Source organism: Balaenoptera ricei, chromosome 11, assembly GCF_028023285.1.
Source record: "Balaenoptera ricei isolate mBalRic1 chromosome 11, mBalRic1.hap2, whole genome shotgun sequence".
Lineage (NCBI taxonomy): Eukaryota > Metazoa > Chordata > Mammalia > Artiodactyla > Balaenopteridae > Balaenoptera > Balaenoptera ricei.
In genome coordinates this window covers 12,349,622-12,373,059 of record NC_082649.1, presented here as the reverse complement: position 1 = coordinate 12,373,059, position 23,438 = coordinate 12,349,622, and the positions used below count along the sequence as shown (strand labels likewise).

The 23,438-nt window shown below is 54.5% G+C and overlaps 1 protein-coding gene across 5 annotated transcripts in view; it reads right to left on the bottom strand.

Moving 5' to 3' along the window:
* JARID2 (jumonji and AT-rich interaction domain containing 2) overlaps positions 1 to 23,438 on the bottom strand; it is a 243,689-nt gene that overhangs the window by 14,643 nt on the left and 205,608 nt on the right. For all 5 annotated transcript variants that reach the window (XM_059937972.1, XM_059937975.1, XM_059937974.1 and 2 more), the window contains 4 exons: positions 16,109 to 16,341; positions 8,197 to 9,229; positions 4,570 to 5,072; positions 2,140 to 2,232 (listed from right to left, as the gene is read on the bottom strand). In XM_059937972.1, coding sequence (XP_059793955.1) covers positions 2,140 to 2,232; positions 4,570 to 5,072; positions 8,197 to 9,229; positions 16,109 to 16,341 — 1,862 coding nt within the window. The remainder of the gene's footprint in view (positions 1 to 2,139; positions 2,233 to 4,569; positions 5,073 to 8,196; positions 9,230 to 16,108; positions 16,342 to 23,438) is intronic.

Sequence of the window (23,438 nt, the reverse complement as noted above, 5' to 3'; positions counted from 1 at the left end):
TTTAATAGGAACCGACTTTCAGTTTGGGAAGATGGAAAAGTTCTGGAAATGGATGGTGGTGACGGTCACACAACAACATGAATGGACTTCAGTGCCACTGAACTGCACTTAAAAATGGCTAAAAGGGTAAATGTTACACATATTTTACCACAATTAAAAATCATTTATACGAAAGGGAGGGAGAAAGCGATAACAGCAACAGGCCTGAAGACGTGCGGCCACCGTCCGTAGGTGCCATGACCACAGCCCCGGGCAGGTGTCTCAGCAGACACGCTGCACACCCCCAGTGAGAGGGCTGCACGTGAGGGTCGGACCCCCAGGCTGTGACCCAAGCCAGCGAAACAGATGGGGGAGGGGTGGGCATGACCTAAACGCCTGCGGGGCAAGAGGGGGTCGGGATGGGCTTTGCTAATGGGTGAGAGGGGTTCAGTTTCCCCCCTCACTGCGTCTTCACTCATCATCCCAGAAGCACAGCACCACCCGCCCCTGCTTCCTGGAACCCCACTTAAAGGAGGAAGCCTCACCCACGAGCCCCCCGTGTCGGCCACCGCCCCGCCGTGTGGCTTCTGCAACGAGACCAGACCGGGGGCGGCCAGACGCCCCGCGTCAAGAAGGAAGTCGACAGCATTAAATGCCCGGGTTCCTCAAACAGACGTCCTCACAGGCAGGGGATGACGGAGCAGCAGTCTGTCTGAGGGGACGGGTTCGGGCCAGTCCTGCCTAGACTCACACCAACCTCTGCTGGGTGAAAGAGGCGGGGGAGGAAGGGGGCCGTCCGCTACGGGGGGGCCACTCGGGCTGGTGACACCGGCCAAGGAGAGGGCCCAGCCTCTTTGCAGGATCTAGAAGTCAGCCAGACTTAAAGTGTGGAGTTGAGCAAATCTTCCCTTTGTGTTTACATATTATACAACTATTAAAGCGAAACCTGGGCTTCCAGAGAGAATTAATTCCTGAGTAGGAAGCGACGCACAGTGACAACCCTAACCTTAGGGGACTCCCGACCAGGACCTGTGCTGTGAAGCAAAGGCGTCTTTTTCCAGCTCCGACGATCAGCCCCAGAGTCGTGTTCCTTTCCTCTGACGTTTCTCCCACAAATGGCACAGGCACTCGGGAAGCAACTGTGACGGCCACGTGTCCCAGAATCAGGGCCCCACTGGCATCGCAGTAGATGGAACATGGCTTTGGCAGGGCCAAAGGTCAGGCCACTGTGTGGTGTTCACAGATACCGCCCAGGGTACAGACCCGGGGCCTAAAAGGAATGACGGTGATGCCAAAATCGAACACGGAATTCACCAACCTGGGAGACCAGGCCTGAGCACCAGGGCGGGACCTCCTGGGCTTCTGACGGCTACCATCAGAGGTGGGGTCCCACGCGGCACAGATGCAGGGGACCAGGCGTCCTGGTGACCCAGACTGTCCTGGAAGTCCCACTCCTGGGAAACCCGATCAAATCAGGGCCCGGGCGCCCTGGTGGTCGGCATGGTTTTACCGAGAGGAAGAAGCACATATCTTTGAAGAAAAAGACGTGCTCTGAAACCAGCTGTTCACCAAAAGCCGGGCTGCGGTCTGCAACCCCTCACGCTCCGCCAGCAGCCGCCCTGAACCAGCGAGGGAAGTCGGGCCTCTCCCTGGACAGGCCCACCTACGTCAGCATCTGGGAGCCCCCGGCGGCTCGGCTGGGTGCTGCCCTGGGTGCCAACCCCCGGCCGCGCCTCACGCCGAACCCCCGCTCGCTGGCCTGGGCGCAGACGCGCTTGCACCTCTCCAACCTCATGCAACTCAGAAGCACAAAACTGGCAACCTGCCAACCCCATTAAATGAAAAACAGGAGAGAGGAAAAAGCACAACTGTGGTTTCAAGGGGTTCCAAACATTCTCTTGCGTAACAGGCACCCTGAGGACAGGCCTCGGCTCCAGGGAAGTCAGGGCGAAGGTGGGGAGGCTCGCTCTCTCCATTACACCTTTGCTACCCCTGCACAAGCTGGGACCAACACGAGCTGAAACTTCTGGCCACCCCCAGAGCCCAGACGATGGGCTGAGCGCTCACGACCCCTCCGCGCGCCCCCCCGCCCCAGGAGGCCCAGGGGCTCCATCCCTGGCCCCGGGCGGAACGGGGGCCGGGACCGCCCAGCTCACGCACCTCGATTTCAGCTGGTGCGGGCTCCTTGCTGAAGCACATGTTCATGATATTTCTTGCTGTTCGGTAGAAAGTCGTTAAAGAAACAGACCTTCCCTGAAAAGAAAACAAAAACAAGAGTCAAGCGTAAGGAACAAAGCAGAGCCAGGACCCCAAAGCAGGCCACCTCGTCATGGGCCCCTGTGTGACGTGTCCCTGTGACCGGGGCCGGGCCACGTCTTGAGTTGACATGAGCAGAGGTGGTGGAAAAACACTCCCTGAGAAAGACCCTCGGTGCCAACAAAGGAGGCGGAAGACCCCTGGCCATCCAGCGCCGGGCCAGACCCCCGCCAGCCAGCAGAACGGGGTCCCACAGGAGCCCCGGGTGCGCTGCCGAGGTGCCCCGCTTCAAAGCTGCTTTCACTCCCTGGAGCAACGAGTGCAGTGTGGCAAGAGGCGGGGCTCCTCCGGTTGCCCCACGTGAGGGCAGGAGAAAGGCTGTGGCCAGGGGGAAACCAACAGCATCAAGACAGACACCGGCCGCACCTCGGGACCAGGGACCCCGGGAAAGAAACTTGGGTGACGCCTACACCCACCCTGAGGGTCCTCACGTGAGAACCAGCCAGATGAGCAGCCTGGCCTCGTAGATGTGCAGGGGACAGAGGGATGCGGCCCTTCTCTCGCCACAGAGCCACTCCCTGTCCCCCACGCCTCCCTGGGACAGCACGCAGGCTCTTCAGATTATCCAGCGTCCCCTCCCCACCCCTGCACACCACCCCTTCCTGGGAATGTTAACAAGGACAAGCTCACTGGGATGACACATGGCATCACGGATGTGCTTGGTTCTAAAGGCAAGCCCTCCACTCCTCCCTGACCAGGCATGCTCACCCCTTGGCTGTGGAAGTACTTACTGAGCACCTACTGTGTACAGGCCTAGTTCTAAGGGCTGCAGATAGAGCAGTGCTCAAAACAGACAACGTCCCTGGCCTCGGGGCGGCCTGGGGAACTCTGGCTCACACAAAACAGCTGGGAGGTGGCACTGAGCGTGATGAACCAGAAGCAGAGGGGCAGGGCTGCAAGGCAGGTGGTCAGGGAGGGTCCCCCTCACGAGGCGGTGCTGGAGCATCCCCGTGACCAGAGCTGCAGGTCTAGGAAGGGGGCAGACCCTTCCTGCCTTTGGGAGGGCCGTCAGAGCAGTCAGCTCGCAGACCCTGCCCTGTGCTTTTGCTCTTCAGCTCCGTAAAGAGGGTTCTACCTAAAAGAGAAACTGCTGTACAAGTCCAAACTTCTCCTGACCTGCCATTCATTACAAAATAAAATCCTAACTGCTAGGAGGGGCCTGATTTTGTGTCAGCTAAAGCAGGGTGCCTGTAATTCAAGACGATGACACCCAGCACACAACAGTCAATGCCCCCAGGTGCTGAGGGGGCTCAGAACCTGGAGCCTCGAGCTGCCGGCCCCTCGGCGCACAGAGGTGCCATGGAGCACTGTCACGGCCACCAGACTGCAGCCACAGCTGAGGAGACCCAACCCTGGCTGGCTCCAGTAACCGGAAAAGCTCTAGGCAAGCAGGCATCTCTCTCCAGAAAGGAGGGCAGGACTCACGCCTAGGAGAGAATGAGAAGCGAGGCAGAGGGTGGCCAGAGGTGCGACCTCGGAGTGGGGACTCAAAGGGAACAGGCCAAACTCAGGGCAGAACCGCAGATGCCCGACGCGTCCGCAGACCACGGACAGGCTCGTGCGGTGGGAGCGTGACCACCAAGGGCTCCACGGGGCCCCTACCCCGAGCCTACGGAGCAGATCGCTGCCGGAGCGGCGCAGGGGCAGCGCCCAGTCTGTGCCCCCTGCCAGCCCGGGTCCCCACCGCCCTGTGGACACGGAGCCGGGCCGCCAAGTGGGAAGACACCAGGACGCCACCGCGCGCCCCCGAGGAGGGAGCCTCCTCGGAATGGCTGGGCGGTTACGGGATGCGGCAGAAGCAGGGCGCCTCCCCTCCCCCTCCCCAGGAGACCCACGATGGCGGACACAAAGGAGCCGGCAGAGCCGAGCTGGGCAGGCTGGGTGGCAGTGGGGGGACGTCCATCGGGAGCTACAGAGGGCCTGGTCCCTGTGTGTACGAGAGGCCCTGGCCCCGACGGGCAGCCACTCCAGGATGAGGGGCTGTGGCTCCCAGGCTGCATCCCTGGCACGTGGGCACACATATGCGCGCGCGCACACACAGAACCATTTAATGGAGAGGAAGCCCAAGGCCATGGCGGGCAAGCGACTCCCCTGGCTGGGCGCCCAGTAACCTCGTCCGGACACCCAGCCCCCTGCAGACCGCAGACACCTCTCTTTACGAGGAACGTACCCAGAGCCGACTGTCAGGGGTCTCGGGAGCCTGACACAGCCGAGCCCCCGGCCCCTGCATGTGCACCCGAGGCCTCATACCCAGGCCCCGCACGGGGGCCCTACCTTATATATACACTTGTGGAAGTCGCTGAGGATGCCTTTGTCCTCCTCCTCCTCCTTCACCACCTCCTTTTCCTGAGCAAAGAGTCGCCGCCGCCCCGTCTTGAGCTGTGCGGGGCCCACCTCCTTCAGCTTGCTGCGGAAGCCGTTCCTGTGGGCCACGCCGTTGATGAGCCCGTTCTTGGGCTCGAAGCGGGGCAGCGGGTGGAAGCGGTTGTAGTCCTGCTCCGTGTGGCCCTCCAGGGGCCCCTTGCGCCTCTCCAGGCTCTCTTTCTCCATCAGCACCTCCTTCTCCAGGCGCCGGTGCTCCTCGGGGGACAGGGAGTCATAGGAGAGCAGGTACTGGCAGTAGGCCTCCTGGAGCTTGGCCAGCCGGTCCTGGGCGGTTTTGGGGATGCGCAGCATGTCTGCTAGTTTGTTCCATTTTTTGAGGTCAGTCACTTGCTGCATGCCGCCCATCTCGTTAATCAGCCGGAAAAAGCAGGCCAGGTCGAGCTCACAGCCTCCTGGGACGGTGAGGGGAGGAAACAGAGGGACAGTCGGTGAAGAGGCCCGTGAACAAGACCGTCCTCCATCACCCAGGAGTCCACGGGTGCCCGGTGCCCACTGCATGCCAGAGATGCCACCAGGCCCTGGGGCCAGAGCAGCCAACAGAACAATCTAGTCTACAGAGAGGCGGGGTTTAGACCATCGTGGGCACTAGGACAATAAATAGAGCAGGACAGGCTGAGGGGCGGCTGTCTTAGGAGGGTGGTCAGGGCAGGTCGCCCCGAGGAGAGGACACTTAGGCAGAGGGCTGAATGGAAGGAGAGATGGCCGAGCAGATCCGTGAGGAGGAGGAGTCCAGCGTGCCCTGGAGCACGGGCAGGGCGCACACCTCTCACCCCCCAGGAGGCAGGGTGATGGAACAGGGCATCCCGGCTGGGGCTGGCAAGGCTTGGGGAGTGCCACCCGGCCACACCCACGAGCCAGCGTCACCTGGAACAGCCGCGATGTCGGAAAGTGTACACACGTAGCATGTGTTGTCATTCCTGACCCCCCCAACACCCCCAGCGCGCACGCGCACGCGCACGCACACGCACACGCACACGCACACAGACACAGTAACTTATTTTCGATCCCCCCCAGGATTTCCGGGCAGCAGGCAGCACCCACCTCGGGGCAGACGGTAGTCTGTCCCTCAGCTCCTCCCATCACCACTCACACAGAGGGCTGCTTATCTCAGAAGGTGTATGGGCTGGTTTTCACTACGCCCCTTGATCACACTGTACAAAGCATGTCAAAACTCAGATACGTTTGAATGCCCGCCAAGTGACTCTCTCAATGGGACCTGGAAAATCAACCACCGTTTGGCCAATAAAGGGGGAAAAAATCTTCCAGAATAACCATCTACTGGCTGTTAGGAGGTAAATACACCACAAAATGGTAGGTGAGCAAAGTAAACATTAAGAACGTTTAGATCTTTAAAGGGTGGGGATAGATTTATATAAAATAAATGAACGGAAAAGCAGCGGAACTCCTGAGAGCAGCGCGTGCACGCTGGGCGAGCCGGGCACACAGGACCACCTCGGCCAGGGCAAGGGCGAGCAGCAGCCCGAGTCCATCTACCGTGCTGGGTGGGACGCTGGGGCTAGTTGTGGTCACTGTGGTCCGCGCGGCAGTGGGGGTCACGTCGAGGAGGAAACTCGCCCCAACCCTGGCTGGGAGGGGCCTAAAGCCCAAGATTCCAAGATGCACTCCAGGCCCTGCTCTCAGTCGGGGCATCTCCTGGGGCTGCCCGCACGCCGCCCAGACTTGCCGAGGTGAAGAGGGATGCGAGTCACCCCAAGGGGCTCAGGCCACAGGCTGACCAGAAGGGAGGCAATCACTGTTATTCAACAGCACTGAGAAAACTGACCCAGTACTTGCAAATCCATTATTTCACTCCTCACCTGCTATCACCAACCCGTTCTCAGGACCACTAGGATGGTACGTGACAAAGTGCCACCCTCCCAAAGAAGGAGCAGCCGCTCTGTGGATTCTGGGAAATTCCTCCAAAACTACCAGGTCTCTCGCACTGTGAGGAGGCCGAGCTCAGAGCCACAGCCCCAGGCCTCTGCAGGTAACGGGCCGGCTCAGCTCCTCTTCTGGAAGCTGACGACGCTTTACAGCTGGGGTAACAGCAACGGGTGTGAACACACACACCACAGTGTCAGGTCCTCGTGGCTTCTGGTGCCGCGCGAGTCAAGGTTAAGGAAACCTACTCTGAATGGAAGATCGCTGGCTGCCCTCAGGACGTCACCTGAGCACACCGCCTGTCCCCAGAAGACCTACCGCACCCCCCAGCAGCCTGGGGGACCAAAGACGTCCTACTGCAGCCACGACTTGGTGAGGTTCTTGGTCACCCACGCAGCCAGCGCCAAGCTCCCAAGAGGCTGGCACCTCCTCAGCCTGTTCCCACAGCCCTGTGTCACCTTCCACCACATCCCTGACAGTGGACCACAAACCAAGAATTCTTTCAATGTAAGTGATTCTCACCTGCTGAGAGTAATAATGAAACCTCCATCTTACAAGGAGCCCTATCTTACTGCCAACTCTTGATATCTAAATGACCGATAATATCTCCTCTGCTCCCTGCCTTTAAAAAGTTGTCCTCTCCAACTGGAGGAAGGACATGCCCTATTCCTGTCGAGGGTCTGGAGCCAGAAGGGAAGCATGTGACTCACCTGGCAGACCCAAAAGGAACCCCATCCGCAGAACCGGCGCATCCCTGACAGAGTGAGTTAATCCTGGAGGCGCAATAAGCAGGAGAGGAAGAGGGAAATGTGGATTCCAAGAGCCATCCGTGGTCTCTGCCTGGGGGCCAAGGGTCTTCACAACAGCTGGGTGTATGTTCACAAAAGCAGGCACCAAGGAGAGCTTTGCTTCACTGACAGCCAGAGCTGTGCCTGCTCTCAGAAGTGTTCCTGGACCTGTGGGCTCCACGAGGGCCCAGTAATCGCCAGAAAAACTGAGATGCAAGGACAGATGAGCAGACAGAGATAAATGGGCTGAAATGTACCCCACCTACAAAGAGTCATATGTTGAAGTCCTAACCTCAGGGCTGCAGAGTGTGACTGTATTTAGAGACAGGGTCTTTAAAGAGGTAATTAAAGTAAAACGAGGTCATCATGATGGGTCCTAACCCAATGTGACTGGTGTCCTTGTAGCAAGAGGAAGGGACATCAGGAACGTGCGCACAGAGCAAAGACCGCGTGAGGACACAGGAGAAGGCGGCCGTCCACAAGCCAAGGGGAGAGGCCTCAGGAGAAACCAACCCTGCCAACACCTTGCTTTCAGATTTCCAGCCTCCAGACTGTGAGAAATAACTTCCTGTAGGTCAAGCCTCCCAGCCTGCAGAGCTCAGGTAAGGCAGCCCCCGGCGGACGAATGCATGGGGGCAGCGTTCCTGCCCCTCTCACCGGACGCCACTCTGGCCTCAGCAAGGCGGCCCGCAGATCAGGGCAGCAGGGGTCGCCTAGTGTGAGAGCTGGGGGCACAGGACCAGCCCTCCTCCTCCCACAGCACCCCGCACCTGCAGAAAGGGGTGCCTCAGACTCCTCCCGGGCCCAGAAGGGCCCGGAGAAGCTGAAGCTGGGGCGGGGGCCTTACCTATGAGCGGGAGCTCGTCCATGGCGATGCCCTGAGACCTGAGGTGCTTCCTGATGCAGGCCAGCCGCTGCACATTGGGGCCCCAGCGCCGGCCCAGCTTGTGGACGTGCTGGATCTGCGTGACGAAGCGCATCTCGTCGTTGAGCTTGCACTCGGGCCGCCAGTCCGGGGGCGGGATCACCCTGCACATGCCGTACTTCTCCACCTGAGGGCGCACCGACTCGATGTAGACGAGCGGGTCGTGGAACTCCTTGGCCGACGGCCGCAAGACGGGGATCTCGTCCATGGCCGCCCACCCGGCCCTGCCGGCCCCCTTCTCGGCCTTGGCCGCCGCCTCGTGCGGCCGGGGCAGGGGCTCCGATTGCGAGGTAGAACGATTTTCACAGGGGACGCCGTCCGGCTTGCCGTGTGCTTGTCTGCCCGGCGGGCCCTTGCCGGCCGTCACCCGCTTCGGCCGGTTCCTCTCCAGGCTCCGCTCAGGCACCTCCTTCTTCCCGTGGCCGCCAGGCGGCACCTTCTCCGCGGGGGCCGGGGCCGCCTTTCTGCCGGGACCCTCGGCAGCACCCGCCGCCCCCTTCATCTTCTTGGGGGGCGACTGCGGCTTGTCGGCCGGGGGCGCCTCTTCCAGCCTCCGCTTGGAGTTCCGCAGACCCTCCCGCAGCTGCCGGCCCCCCCCCTCCTTAGTGCATGACTTTGGGTTCAACCTGCCACTGACCTTGAGGCCATTGACGGTGTGCCCGGTGGACTTGGACGCCCCCCCGAGGGATAGCACCTGTTTTCGGGTTTTTGCATTGCTACTTTCAGTTTTCCCTGAGATTGTGTGGTTGACAGCTGAACTGGGCTTGTGGTGATTAGGTTTGGTTTCCTTGACCAGTTCTCTCTTGGCTTTGGTGTATGTGACAGTCCCCTTCGTCACCGTTGCAGTGTACTTCACAGTTTTGGACGGTGAAGGTCTGACTTCGCGCATCTTTTTGGCACTGGCTGCACTTGTACCCAGAGATGACATTCGAGTGACTCCGCCGACCTTAGAAACCTGGGAGGTGGCAGGAGGAGCAGAGGGGGAGAGGCGGAGTTAGCACCTGTCAGCGGGGACCACCCCACGCCCAAACTCAGCAGCCGGCACCCACTTTTGAGAGGCGGCGGCACGGGAGTCCCGGCCAAGGCAGGCAAAACACACAGCCCCGAAGCCAGCTCTGAGATACTCGGTTTCAGGATCTCCGCAGGACTCGGGGCCCATCCTTCCGCGCAAAAACACGCAGCCGACCTGGGTGCTGCCCAGGGGGTCTCCTGGGTGTGCTGTAACATTCACGTTTGTCGTTTGAAACTAGATGTTTCCCAGTGAGGACCCTCAACGTGCCTGCCAATCACCTGCCACAAGTTAGTAACAATAACACCCGACAGCAAGGTCTTGCAGATAAGGGGGCAGACACACAGACACACACACCTGTGCCAAGAAAAGACATGGCTGCAATTTCTTCTGTGCTCCCTACAGCAGCATGATCTGCCCACAGAATTTTAAAATACATGCTAAATAAGTAAAAAATGAAACAAAAATGCTATGGAAAGAAAGGAATAAGAGCACTCATGTGGCTCAGACGCCGGTCACGCGCCACGCCCAGGGGTGCAGCTGTCAGCTGTGGGCGTCTGCCAGTCAGTCACCTGTGAGACGGGCCCCAGGGCACCTCACTGGGTGCACCTCACCTCTCTGATGCAGCAAAACAGGCCCGACGCCTTCTGCACAGACGGCTCCCACTTCCCGCCCCTAAAGCGTCCGCATTAGATCCTACGGGAATTTGGTAAACGATCAGCCTCTCTTCACAGCCATCTTACAGCTTGGACACCACAATAATTTTGTGACACACAGAAGTCACCCTCATTTATAAAAAGAAGTCAGAGTGTGACAAGGGTGGACACCAGAAAAGCATTAATTTCCAAAGGATGATGACGGGCCCAGAGCAGGAGCTGACGCTGGGCTGGTTTGGTGTGGACACCATGTCACAGCTCTGCCTCTCAGTGGCCTCTGACATGTCATTTACCATCTTGGGCATCGATTTCTCACCTGCAACCAGGGATGCCAGGGTTACCTGAGCAACACCACCTCCCCAAAAGGCAGACTGAACATTACACATGCTCACTGGGAAACAGAGCAGAAACAGCAGCTGTCTTTTCTCACCAATGAGCCCAGAGAAGAAGGTGACCAGGAGGAGGACCTGGGCTCCCGAGTTGGGGAAGCCATCTGGCACCTAAAGCAGTTCACTCCTCTCCTGTCCACACCCGATGCACCCACGGGCTGTGCAGCTGCCCCGCCCCGAGGACCAGCTTCTGGAGGGCAGGGCCTGAGTCTCAGCGACCTCTTCGCTGGGCCCCATCCCCAGAGTCTCCCAGCCAGTAGGTCTGGGATGGAGCCCGAGAATCTGCATTTCTAATGAGGTTCTGGTGATGCTGAGCCTCATCCAAGGACCTACTCTGGGAACCATGGCAGCAGACTATCAACAGAAGGTCCTGAACACAGAAAAAGGAAGGAAGCCCCCAGACCCGTATTTCTTCATTCGCCAATTATACGCGGTCCCATCAAAGCCATGAATTCTTGGTGTGAGACTGTGTTCCACGAGCCAAGCCCGGGGCGCTTGGTGACCCGGTTTCTGGGGAGCCAGCCTTGACTTCTGGGCTCGGTGAGGTCCCAGACCCCACTGGGGAGGGAGAGGCCGAAGAGAAGGCCCAGGCACTACAGCCTGGATGCCCACTGCCGGCCACCGAGAACGAAGCAGGACTGACAGGGCAGGTGGCCTAGAATACGTAACAGGAAATTTAAAAGCAAAACCAGAACGAAACTAGCAGCCTGGCAACAATAAATTAAAAACAAATTTATAAAACCGGGGGCGGGGGCAAAGACAACATTTCCATGATAAGTACCACTAATTTGGAATAGGATGTGTGGTGAGGAATGCAAACACCTCAAATTTTTAACTGTTCTTTCAAATGCTTCCATTGACTAAAACCAAAACAGACCGTTTAGAAAAACTAAAGGAAACAGTAAAACCCTGCTGAGGCTCACAGAAAGAGTTTTCCATCGGCGAGATGCTCAGGGATCTGCATCTTCAGAGAAGACACCCCTCGAAGCCCTCAATCTGTGGTTAGCCTGCTCCGACTCTCACCCAACTTACACATAAGCAGACGCACGGCACCGCTAATCTCTTCTTGAAGATGAGGATCCGCCAGCAGCAACGGCGGCCACCGCGCAGTGGACACCACCAACCGCTCCTGCCAGCAGAGCCCACCGCCAGCCGTCATGTCTTGCCGAGGTTTAGGTTCAGTGCCTCCCAAACCCGGGAGCCCTGTGAACCCCTGGGGAGCTTGGAAATAATGCTGATTCCAGTCTAAAGCCCTCCGCATCCAGATTCTGACCTAACCGGTGAGGATGGAGAAAGGGGCTCAGTGTGTCCAAGTCCCAGACAGCTCTGCGCTCCCCCGACACAGCTGTGCACCTGCAGGAGGCCAGGAAGCCAGGCTTCCACTCTCCCAGACTCTACCTGGAGGAACAGCGCAGGTCCCCGGGTCAAACCAGTCCGGCTTCTCGGGGCCACCTGACCTCCTGGCTCACTGTCGTACAGGAAATTCCAAATTTTCACATGGTGGAATTCCGCATAACTATTTCACCATCTTCAGTGGCAAAAAGATCGCCTTCTCGTTTACCTATTTCTATAAACACAGACGCCTAGCCACTGGGCTGTGCTTGTCTCCGGGGTCCAATGAGTAATTGGTACCAAAGGAGACAAAGCTATGGAGGGAGGCACTGTCTCACCTTCACACTGAGCGTCTCCCCAGCCACCGCTCTATTCCACCATGGAACAGAGGCCAACGCTCAGTTTCACCTCAACACACGCCCAGGTCACTTGGCCAGCCCACCACACGGGCCTGCTCTCAACCCTACATATCTGGAGGAAGTGCTGACACGGGGAGAGGGGTCACTGTAATTCACTGGAGAATCAACACTCGGGAGGCGGGAGGCCCGAGGCAGAGCCCTCCAGGGGGCAATAAAAGCCCTTCAGCTGAATAACTTCACATCTCTTCAAGGTGCTCCTTCTCAGCTCAGGTGTGGGCTTCTGACGCTGCACCCCACAGCTGTCACCCAGCTCTGCAGGAAGTGGGGTGTCTCGGCCCACCACCGCCCACCCGGCACCTGTAGCTCAGGTTACCCCTGTCGCACAGACATGAAGCGGTCCTCTGTTCAACCAGAAAGTCAACTACCAAACTCCCATTTCCCACTAGAGGGAGCCATTGAGTCGAGTGGCTCTGCCCGTCCTCTCAGAGCAGCAGCAAAGGAGCCCAAGAGAAACACTATTGGTTGGGGACAGTGCATTTGGGCTTTAAAATTCAAATTAAATAGCAAAAGAGCCTAAATGAACAGAATCCACTGGACAGGCGGCGAGTTGCGGACAGGGAAGGCAGGCCTGCTGGTGTGGCGGGAGCCGGGAAGGTAGTGAGCAGGGGGGCGAGGCGGACGCAGCCCTGCTCTCCAGAAGGAGCGCCTGGTCCTGGCCGGAGCCCCTAACCTTCCCGAAGCACCTGCCGCCTCCCCTCTGCAGGCCACCTGGTCACAAACACCACGCGACAAAGGCGCAATTCAAACTCCCCGCGTGGCCTGATGACGAGCACAGTCAGACCTTAAACATTCTTCTAGCTAAGTTGTCTCTCTCACATCTCTGTGAATGTTCGTTTTTCATTTTCCAGAACGTTGAAGAATCCTCCTCATTCTTCAGTCTGAACAGCTCAACCTCCTCTCTCCATCCTACTAGGCCAAGGTGTTCTGCAGCTGCCGAACATCTGACTGTGAAAACCTCTCCTCAAAGGTACCACAGCCCGGCAGACGCTCCGCCGGGCGTGTCTGCCCTGCCACGCAAGCTGGTGGTTTTCTTCCTCTTGTTATGGCTCGGCCTCAGCGCAACGGATGAGAACCGGGAGGTGAGCCGGCGGGGGGCAGCCTCACCGTCCACGTCTTCCACCTCCTGGCTTACCAGCCACACACAGCTGTCTGCCAAAACCTCCACGCGACACGCTTGGAAAGCATCTCCACGCCCTCTCTAGGTGTCAGAAAGGTTGCTTCTCCACCCTCAATTTGTTACTGTCTTTTACTGCACATTAACGCGACACCTACCACACATCCAATTCATCACCCAGGGCAGTTCCAGGGCTGCTACCCATGTGTGGGTGTCACCTGGCACACCTGGAGCCTTTGGGAGAAGAAAAGCTGGAGGATTGGGGAGGCCCCTCACACTGAATTCTCGTGCTCTGAGTCTCAAAGGCCGGGGGCCGGGGCTTTTATGAAGGTGAGCACTCCACCCAGCCCCGTGAGAGGCAATGTCCTAGTAAGAAGAGCGAGCTCTCGGTGCATTGGGGCCAGCGGGGCATGGTCACTTCTCAGCAGCACCCCTACACAGGGCCTCCCTCCACCCTGCCAGCTGGGCTTCGTACAATCACTGATCTTTTCTTTCAGGCCGACAGAAAAAAATTAATCCTATCTGAAATTACGGATCCGAGTATTCTCTGGGCCTCCCGTCTTTTATGCAGTTGAAAAGACGAAAGGTCAGATTCTAATCACTTGCATCAGGCCATTACAAAGGAATCTACAATGGGCTTCTATTGACCTTTTTGCTTAGAGTACTTAACTAATGGGATTTGATGGTGTCAAAATTATCCTTTCATTTCTCACAATGTCCCTGGGAGAAGAGTTGACATCATTGGCTCCAAATGAACAATAAGGCTCAGGAAGGTTAACTATTACAGCTTAAGTCTCAGTGAAGGTCGTGGTCAGAGTCCAGCTAGACCTGGGAGTCCTGGGTCATCCCCCCCGGGTGGATTAGACAGGGGAGGGAGGGCAGGCAGGCGGGGGTGGGACGGGGACGGTTACACCCCACCTGCAAGACCTGAACCCAGAAAGCCGGCCAGGCTCCTACAGTCACTCAGATGACAGTCTGCCCTGCTACCCAGGTCTCTCCTCCATCTCCAGGCTGCGTGTAAAAGGGGTCGCGTGAGCCTGCTGTGGACCAAGGGGATGGGGCCATCCCAGGGAAGGGGTACCTTCTACTCCCCTCAACTCTCACCTCCAACTGCGAGAACTCCTCTTGTTCAGTTACAAAGGGAAATCCTGAACTGAGGGGCAAGCGCTGGGGGTTGAGGATGAGCTTGGACCAACTGAGATGGGGGTTTACTCAATCCAGCCTCACGTGAAAAAGTAAGAGAGAGAGAGAAAGAGAGAGAGAGAGTGATTATGGTTCTATGTGAATAAAGTCACACATTCATTCCTCACTGCGATTCCTGCTCCGCAGATGGATCCCTTCCCTCTCTAGACCCCTTCCGAGTTGTTGTCTTCCATAAGCAAAGATCTGGAGGAAAGCTCTGCACAAGGGCCTGTCCGGCCAACAGCTTTGGAAATGGAGTGGGGACTCAAGACACCAAAGGGATGGTGCGTCCCATACTTTATGTCCTGAAAATCGGGCACCCACCTCGGGGGTGGCCAATTCCACAATCACGCTCAGGTGTTCTCGTGAGGAAAACGTGAGGTGTGTGTTTGAGGAACAGTGGGCAACGTTTAAAAAATGCAAAAACCACCTGTTTAATCTCAAGATAACACTTCAGAGGCACTAAGTGGCAATCTGAGGGCCGTGGAAACATTAAACACGAGGACTCTTGCCTCGTCCACTCCAGCTGGAGAGCTGAGTGATATCTGAAAACTAAAGGTTGAGACTAATACTACGTGTGTACACACACCATCCTATGTATGTGCATGCACACAGTTACATCTTCAGAGACGATGGTCCCCAACATCATCAAGAATGAGAAGGACCCTGGGGACAGAGCAATTCAACAGGAGGAGCTCCCTCCTTCACACCACAAGGACCATCTATTAGTCTCTCCACAACAGCGCCCGTCAGGGAATATCCAGGCCACCCGCGCCTCGCCCAGAATCAATCAATCTTTCCAGATTAGAGTCCTCAGTCTATTCTAAGGCAAGTTTTAACTGTCTGTGACAAAATGCCCGGTGTGGAGAGCTCGTCTCTCATCCCCACGGCTCACTGACTCTCAGATGCGGTGAGAATGGGAGCAGAGGGTCTAACGAAATGCCACTGGGCCCGGGGGGGGGCCTCACCGAGCTCCACCCCCGCCTCATCCCCAGTGCCCCCCTCCCAGGTGCTGAGAACTCTGTCCAAGCGCAGGGAGAGGTGCCCACAAAGGATCTGCGTTCTGGATGTGACCCCGAAGTCGGGGCATTGGCGGGGGGGCGGGGGGGAGCAGAGCACGTGCAGCCTCCGCTAACCCTAAGGGCGCAGGATGGAGCGAGTGTCCCCCGCGGCTGCACCCGTCTCATCACCGCCTGCAGGCCTATCAGAAGTCCTGCCACGAGCCACCAACGTGTCCGTCAAGAAGAACAGGGAACACTCCAGGCCGTGTGCAGTCCTGTTCCAAGGTCACCTGTGGCTCCCGGCCTAACCTGAGGACTCCTCGCCTCACCCGGTGCCCCGGCGCTGGGGCGGGGGCGGGGTAGCGAAGGAGCGTTCCCTCCCCACCCTTCTCGGGCATCCCAGCAAGCGAGGCTCCACTGCCGCTGGCACCGGGTGCTGGCAGCATCCTCCAGGGAGGGATGCAAACCCACCAGCGGCCCCGCCTGAGCCACCTTCACGGGAGGAGAGGCGTGTGCACTGGCACCTCTGCGCCCAGGTCATGTTTCTCTCACCCCCTCTCACCTCTGAGCGTCCTTTCCTGCCTTCTGAGCTCTGGAAAGATGGATCTCTTGAGGCTACTACTCACATTTCCCCTTCAGTTAACTTGATGAAACGCGGCGCTGGCATCTGGCAGGAAGGCCGGCACCCTCCGGGCCAGACCCTGGTCCCCCGGCGGCAGGGCTGGGCTTTACCTGTTTCCGTAAGTCCTGAGCCGACCGATGCAGAGGGGGGTGGTGGTGAGCGGGGAGCCCCCTGGCAGAGGAGCCCGCGGAGGGGGCCGCTGGGGGGTGGCTCGCGGAAGCCTGCTCCCTCCGGCCGTCGGCCCGGGGATCACTGTGCTTCTCCTTCGCCGGAGTGGCCTCTTTGCTTTTGTGTTTCTGAACAGGTTCCTTCTCCCGTGATGACCTGCTGGAACCATTGAAAACTGGAAAGTAAGGAGAGAGGAAGAACAAAGTCACTACAGAGGATGCTGCCTGCTGCCAGGTACCCTAAATCCCCCAAAGACAAAAGGAGAAAGAAAAGGAGAACATTCTGGACGAACATCACATCTCACATGCTCTCAAGACCCAAACTGAAGTCAAAACAACCACCACAAAGGACAGGAATAATCCTAAACACAGAGAGACCAAAAAAAAAAAAAGTTATAAACACATCCTAGGAATTATCTGCTTTGGTTGAAACCATTGAAAAATCCATTTAAAAAAATCCCTACAGGGACTTCCCTGGTGGTGCAGTGGTTAAGAATCCAATGCAGGGGACACGGGTTCCAGCCCTGGTCCGGGAAGATCCCACATGCCGCAGAGCAACTAAGCCCGTGTGCCACAACTACTGAGCCCGTGCACAGCAACTACTGAGCCCACGCGCCACAACTACTGAAGCCCGCGCACCTAGAGCCCATGGTCCGCAACAAGAGAAGGCACAACAATGAGAAGCCCACGCACCACAACAAAGAGTAGCCCCCGCTCACTGCAACTAGAGTAAGCCCGCGCAGCAACGAAGACACAACGCAGCCACAAATAAAAAAATAAATAAATAAAATAAATTTTAAAAAAAATCCCTACAAAACAAAAAAATAAACACACATACACAAAATACACAGCAGCCCTCAGAATATCAACATCACACCTTAAACAAAAAGAGAAGAATTAAAATGAAGAAACCAACACAGGGGCTTCCCTGGTGGCGCAGTGGTTGAGAGTCTGCCTGCCAGTGCAGGGGGCACGGGTTCGAGCCCTGGCCCAGGAAGATCCCACATGCCGCGGAGCAACTAAGCCCGTGCACCACAACTACTGAGCCTGCGCGTCTGGAGCCTGTGTTCCGCAACAAGAGAAGCCACCGCAACGAGAAGCCTGTGCACCAAAACGAAGAGTAGCCCCCACTCACCGCAACTAGAAAAAGCCTGCGCACAGCAAGAAAGACCCAATGCAGCCAAAAATAAATTAATTAATTAATAGAAAAAAAAAGAAACCAACACAGTCTCATTCCACGAACAGGACCACCTCATGTATAAAGATACAGGGGATCTGAAAAAAGAATGTTCTTCAGTTTAAAGTAACGCATTTAAGGCTGCAGATCTGCTGACGGATATGGGTGAGGACACAGCTGCTTCACCTGACCCCTCAGTGACCAGAGAAGAGGGACAGAGAGGCACAGGCGCTCTGAGCCGGACCCGTTTCTATCCCAGGAGTCACAACACACCCACAAGTATTAAGTGTTTGCCGACAGCCCAGGGGCCATGGTCAGGCGGGGAAGTCACTCACCCTCTGCATCCAAAGGGACTGGACCTTACCCTCACGCCCATTTTACGGAGGACGCCAACGGAAGGCGAGCGCCGAGCCCAGGCCCACCCTCCTGATCCCCAGGTGGTGCTCGGTGCTGGTCCCCCGTGTGCCTGCTGCACACCCCCGAACCCGCTTCCGGGAGCTGAGCAGAGAACAGCGATGCTCAGGGTCCTTACGGGAAACTTCATCTCGCTGCCGCCCTGAGGTTTCTCCTCTGTTCACAGCCGGGACTCGCGCTCCAGGAAAGACCTGGCGGGCCCCGCACTCCTCCACGGCACCCACAAGCCCTTCACATCTGCTCCTCCGGTTCCCGCAGGTCCCCCCCCACCATCTCAACCCCCCCGGGCAGGTGGCCTATCTCTCCAGGGAAGGAGGAAGGACGCCCCATGCTTGGCTGCCCGGCCCCACGAGCCCCAGGCGGAACAGCCAGGGAAGCCAGTGAGCCCGTTCAGCTGTCAGTTTAAAAAGGCTCCTGGAGCATTTGCTGACAGAAGGAGCCTTGAAAGGTCACTGTGTCCACCCGCCCACTGGGTACCTCCACTCCAAGGCTACCCACCCCGCAACCAGGCCTTGCAGAATTCCAGGCAGAAGTCAGCACAGGACCAGGCAGCTGTAAAGAAAAACTTCCTCCTCCTTTGAGTTGAAACCTCCTCCTGAAGCTTAAAGACACAGAAGTCAAACCTCCTCTCCCACTGGTCCATAAGACAGTAACGTATGTCTTCCAAGGATGCCCTCCCCAGTGCCGTCAGTGCTTTCTTGGTCACCCCCATTTGTCTAAGTGGCCTTTAAATTACATTTGTGCCTTGTAGATTGCAAATATTTTCCTCTTTTTTGCTTTTCCATCTGTTATGTTGCTAAATCTGCTAACCCACTTTTTAAGTTTCTTAGCTTAGAAAGTTCTCCCATGAAGCTGGTCAGAGGTGGGGACTTTCTAACATGCAGCCAGCAGCACCCCGCAAGAAGAAGAAAAAAAAAAATCCTAACGTATTTTCAGATGGTATGATATTCCTCTAAGTTTCCCCCTAATTGTTTCTGATTCGAGCGCTTAGATTTGCTTCTTTAGTGCACTTGTTATTACACTGTATATGGTGTAACACAGAGATTTACGTTTTCCATATCTGGATTGGATGTGAACCCTGATCTCTGAAGGTGCTCCCAGCCCCAGTGATTACACACTCTAAATAGATTTTCAATACAGACGTAAAGACCATGCCACAGCAAAATACGGTATATGATCCTGTGTTGTGCAAGGCTCTGCTGGTGACTTTGTTAGAGAAAAATGGAGCGCTGAATGGTCGGCATTTAATCTAAGTGTAAGTAACTACACGTTGTCAGAATCCATCCATCATACCCAAGCTGGCAATATCTGCACTTGCTTTCCAGACAAATTAGAAGCAACATCCATAAGAAGTCATACTTCAATGTGATTAAAAATCAAGCCAAGGAACATGAATCTAGGCAATTCTTGACCATTCACCAATTTTCTAAGGCAGTGAACATAGCTCCTTTATTGAAACAAACCACAGGAAGTTTCATCTTTATTTCTTAATCTTTAACACTCCATACTTTCCTGAGCTTTGTTACTGCCACCAAGATGAGCAGTGTTCTAATTCCAGAATTACTGACTTCTCTGTTTGGTTACAAAAAAAATTTATTCTGGGGGTTGGTCCCCTTTCACAAGATTGTACGAGCGGTTCAATTCCCAGCCCTACTGTCTGCACCTGGGCAAGCTGTGTAAATCCTCAGTTTTCTCGCCAAGGCTGGGGACCACACACCCCTACGTGGAGAGTGTGCAGTGCCCTGTCTGGGTTCAGCAGGCGCTCGGCACTGGGGAGAACTTACTGCTGCTGCCTCTTTAAAAGGACCGTCTCAGGTTACTACACGCAGATTGTGGCAAGAGCTCTTCTGGCCTCCCGTCCTCCCCGCAGATGCAGTAGAAGAATGGGCTTCAATACAGCCCAAGGACAGGCCTAAGCAGACTCACCATAACCTCCTACTCGACCCCGGCTGCCTACCAATATCCATTTCATGGGAAAACACAGGCGGTGCCCACGTCCTGGCCAAGCAAGGAGAAATATGATGCTGAAACCACAGCCCTCGTTGTTCTACCAGTTTAACGAGCGACCTGACCCATGGGGGACCCACAGACCCTTTCAGGGGATCCCCTAGGTCAAAAGTACTTTCTTAATTATCCTGAGAGTATTTACCTTTTTTACTGCGTTGACATTTCAGTGATGGTAATGGCTAAAGGTAGATCAGCCATCAGGGAAATGCAAACCAACATGACGATGAAATACCACTTCACATCCCCTAGGACGGCTATGTTCACAAAGATGGATAAAGGCAAGTGTGGGTGAGAATGCAGAGTGGAACCTTCAAACACTGCAGGTGGGAATGTAAAATGGTGCAGCCACTCTAGAAAACCATCTGGAAGTTCCTCAAAATGTGAAACAGAGTCACCATATGACCCAGCAACTCCACTCCCAGGTATGAGCACAAAAGAAATGAAAAATATGTCCACATAAAAACATGTAGACAAATGTTCAGAGCAGAAATATTAACATTAGTTAATAACTGGGGAAAAATTCCAAAGGTTCATCCACTGGCATTTAGCTAAACAAAATGGGGTGTTATCTATCCATAAAAAGGAATCAGGAGCAGATACGTGCCCCAGCACGGATGAATCTTGCAGACATTATGGGATGTGAAAGAAGCTAAGGACAAACGTCACCTGTTATAGAAGTCCATTCCTATGAAATGACCAGACCAATACATAAGAGACAGAAAGTATGTTAGTGGTTGCCAGGGGCTGGGGAGGGTTCAGGAAAATGGGAATGACTCCTAATGGGTACAGATTTTTCAGGGTGAAGGCGATGAAGATGTTCTAAAGTTGACTGTGATGATCATTACACAACTCTGTGAATATACTAAAAACTACTAAATTGTACACTGTGGGTAAATTTTATGATATGTGAATTACATCTCCATAAAACTAAAAACAAAACAAAACAAAGAGAAAAGAAAACGGCAACAGGTAGTAAAATTCAACACAAATCAATGCAGTGGCACCAAACTAAATGAACAAATATTGGTATTCTTCATTACCAGTTACTAGCAGTTAAAAAAAAAAAAAGACAGTTTCACTTTGGAAAGTGATAAAGCAATAGAAATTGTTAACAGTATTAAATCTCAACCCTGGAATACACATACTTTGTGTGACAAAAATGGAACCACAGGACTTCCCTGGCGGTGCAGTGGTTAAGAATCTGCCTGCCGATGCAGGGGACACGGGTTCGAGCCCTGGTCTGGGAAGATCCCACATGCCACGGAGCACCTAAGCCCGCGTGCCACAACTACTGAGCCCACGCGCCACAGCAAGAGAAGCCACCGCAATGAGAAACCCGCGCAACGCAACTAAGAGCAGCCCCCTCTCCCCGCAACTAGAGAAAGCCTGTGTGCAGCAACAAAGACCCAATGCAGCCAAAAAAATAAATAAATAAAATAAATAAATTTATTAAAAAAAAAAAAAAAAAAAGGAACCACACATAAGGCATTTCTCCTGAATACGAGTATGACGACTATTCCTAGGGAAAAGCACTTGTGAGATTAAGTTGTAAGCTAGCTGCTTTTTCACGGAATGCTATTTTTATTTGAAAGGACAACCGATGTAGTTATTTGTCAGCCATTTTCTCAAAAATGAACAAAGTGAGCTTGTCAAGGAAAAAGCAACTAACAGTGTTTGCTGCCAATGATAGAATTCACGATTTCAGGCAAAAATTACAATTCTGGAAAACCTGTATCTGCCACCATGAGTCTGACGGCCTCTCAACACTTAAAGACCTTCCCGAAGAGCTCAGTGCAGAGAGAAGATTCTTTGATACAACGTAATGGAAGGTGCCGATGACTGGTAGGGGTGGATAACCCACTGAACCATTATTTTCAAATGATCAATACAAGACATTACAAAATTGTGTGTGGGTCAGAGAGCCGTTCAAGGGAGAAGGCAAACCAATGGATGTTAACGTAACAGAGCACGAGAAGTTCACCGATATGGGTTCAGAGGACGGTAACAACTGACCTTGAAGAAACTACCACTGGTTGCGTCTGGGTGTGAAATCAAAGAATAAAATCTTCACAAAGGCTCGTCCCTCTTCCAACCACCTCTTTGCCTGAGACTGATTTTCTTCGTACATGACTGAATGCAGAAGCAGACCTAAGAATCTAGCCATCATCTCCTAAGCCAGACATCAAGGACATCTGCAAAAATGGAAAACCAAGCAACTCTCCTCACCTGTAACCTTTGGGGCTTGGAATATTGTCCCTTTACATGACAATGTTCTTTGTGTTAACATGTAATGGCGTTTGTGTTATTTTTAAATGAGTAAATATTTCTAAATTACCTCAGTTTTTAATTTTAATATGGTAAATATCAATAAATACAATCCACAAAATAAAGCCTCCTGGGGTCCCTCAATATTTTTTTAAGAGCAGAAACGGGTCTTGAGACCAACAAGCCTGAAACCAGTGGGCTGGATCATCTTTTCCATGGTTATTAGCTACACTATGGTTTCTAGAGGGTTTGAGGGACCCTGTACTTATGTCTACACCTACAAACCCCCCAAAAAGCTCAGGCTCTAAAATGCAGCTACTTAAATTTGAATCCAGATAAATCATTTGCTAACTATCTGAGCTTGGACTGGTTTCCTGTCCAAGCCTTAGTTTCCCAATTAACTATTTATCTCATAGGGTCGCTTGGAGGATTCAGTGAGAAAATATTAGTCTAGAAAGGACCTTTGCGGCAGCAGTGGGCAAGTGCTAGCTTGTAAGGATCACCACACCACGACGGGGTCAATGCCAGATGGGCATCAGGGCACCAGTGCTCACGGTTTGTCACTCTTTCTTTTCCAGGTGAACCATGGGGGCAAGGCCAGTTGCTAGAAAGAGACTTCAAGGAACTTAGTTAAAAGCTGGCATTGTGGTTAGCCGGCAACATCTTTCTGAGATCCGGGGGCGGGAGGACAGAGCCTTCACTGTCATTATCTGTACCTGAAACAGAATGCACACCTCTGCTTCTGTTCTAATGCCCTGTAGGAGCTCTGACACCACCAGCACCAAAAATGACTCCCCAGGAAAACACCGTGGGGAAAGGAGACCCTGATCACAGGCGAGGAAAAGAGGGAGGCACGCGCCCTTAACGCAATAAGCCAAAGCGGCTGCTCTGTGACCTGCAACACAAGTGTCTATGAAAGACTATTTTGATCAGATGATCGGGAAAGGGGAAGGTTTTCAAAAATACAAAAATTAAAAATTGAATAAAATTAACTTTGATTTGCAAACGAAGGGAGAGTTTTCAAAGGAATCCCCTTTCTGTAACCATCTTGCTGTTTTACAGCAGCCGTCCACCCAAATGGCAAACACAGCCAAAAAGTCAACTCACGTGTTACTGGGAGGTGGATGGGGGCGGTTGTTGGGTGAGGATGATGGTGCCTGAGACGAGCTATTTTTTGTCCTCAACAGCTCATTAACTTTAAGTGTCGTGGGAACCTGCAGTTTTGCTCCTCCAAGTAATTATCTTTTGTCTTAATTTGTAAGATTCTCCAGAAGAGGAGAGAAGGGGAAAGGAAAAAATATTCACTCTCACAGGAAAAGCCTAAACCCTGTGAACATAAGAGACAGAAAGTTCGAGGTGTACAGAGGACACACACACACTGTCTCCAATTAAAAGAAATAATTGGACTCA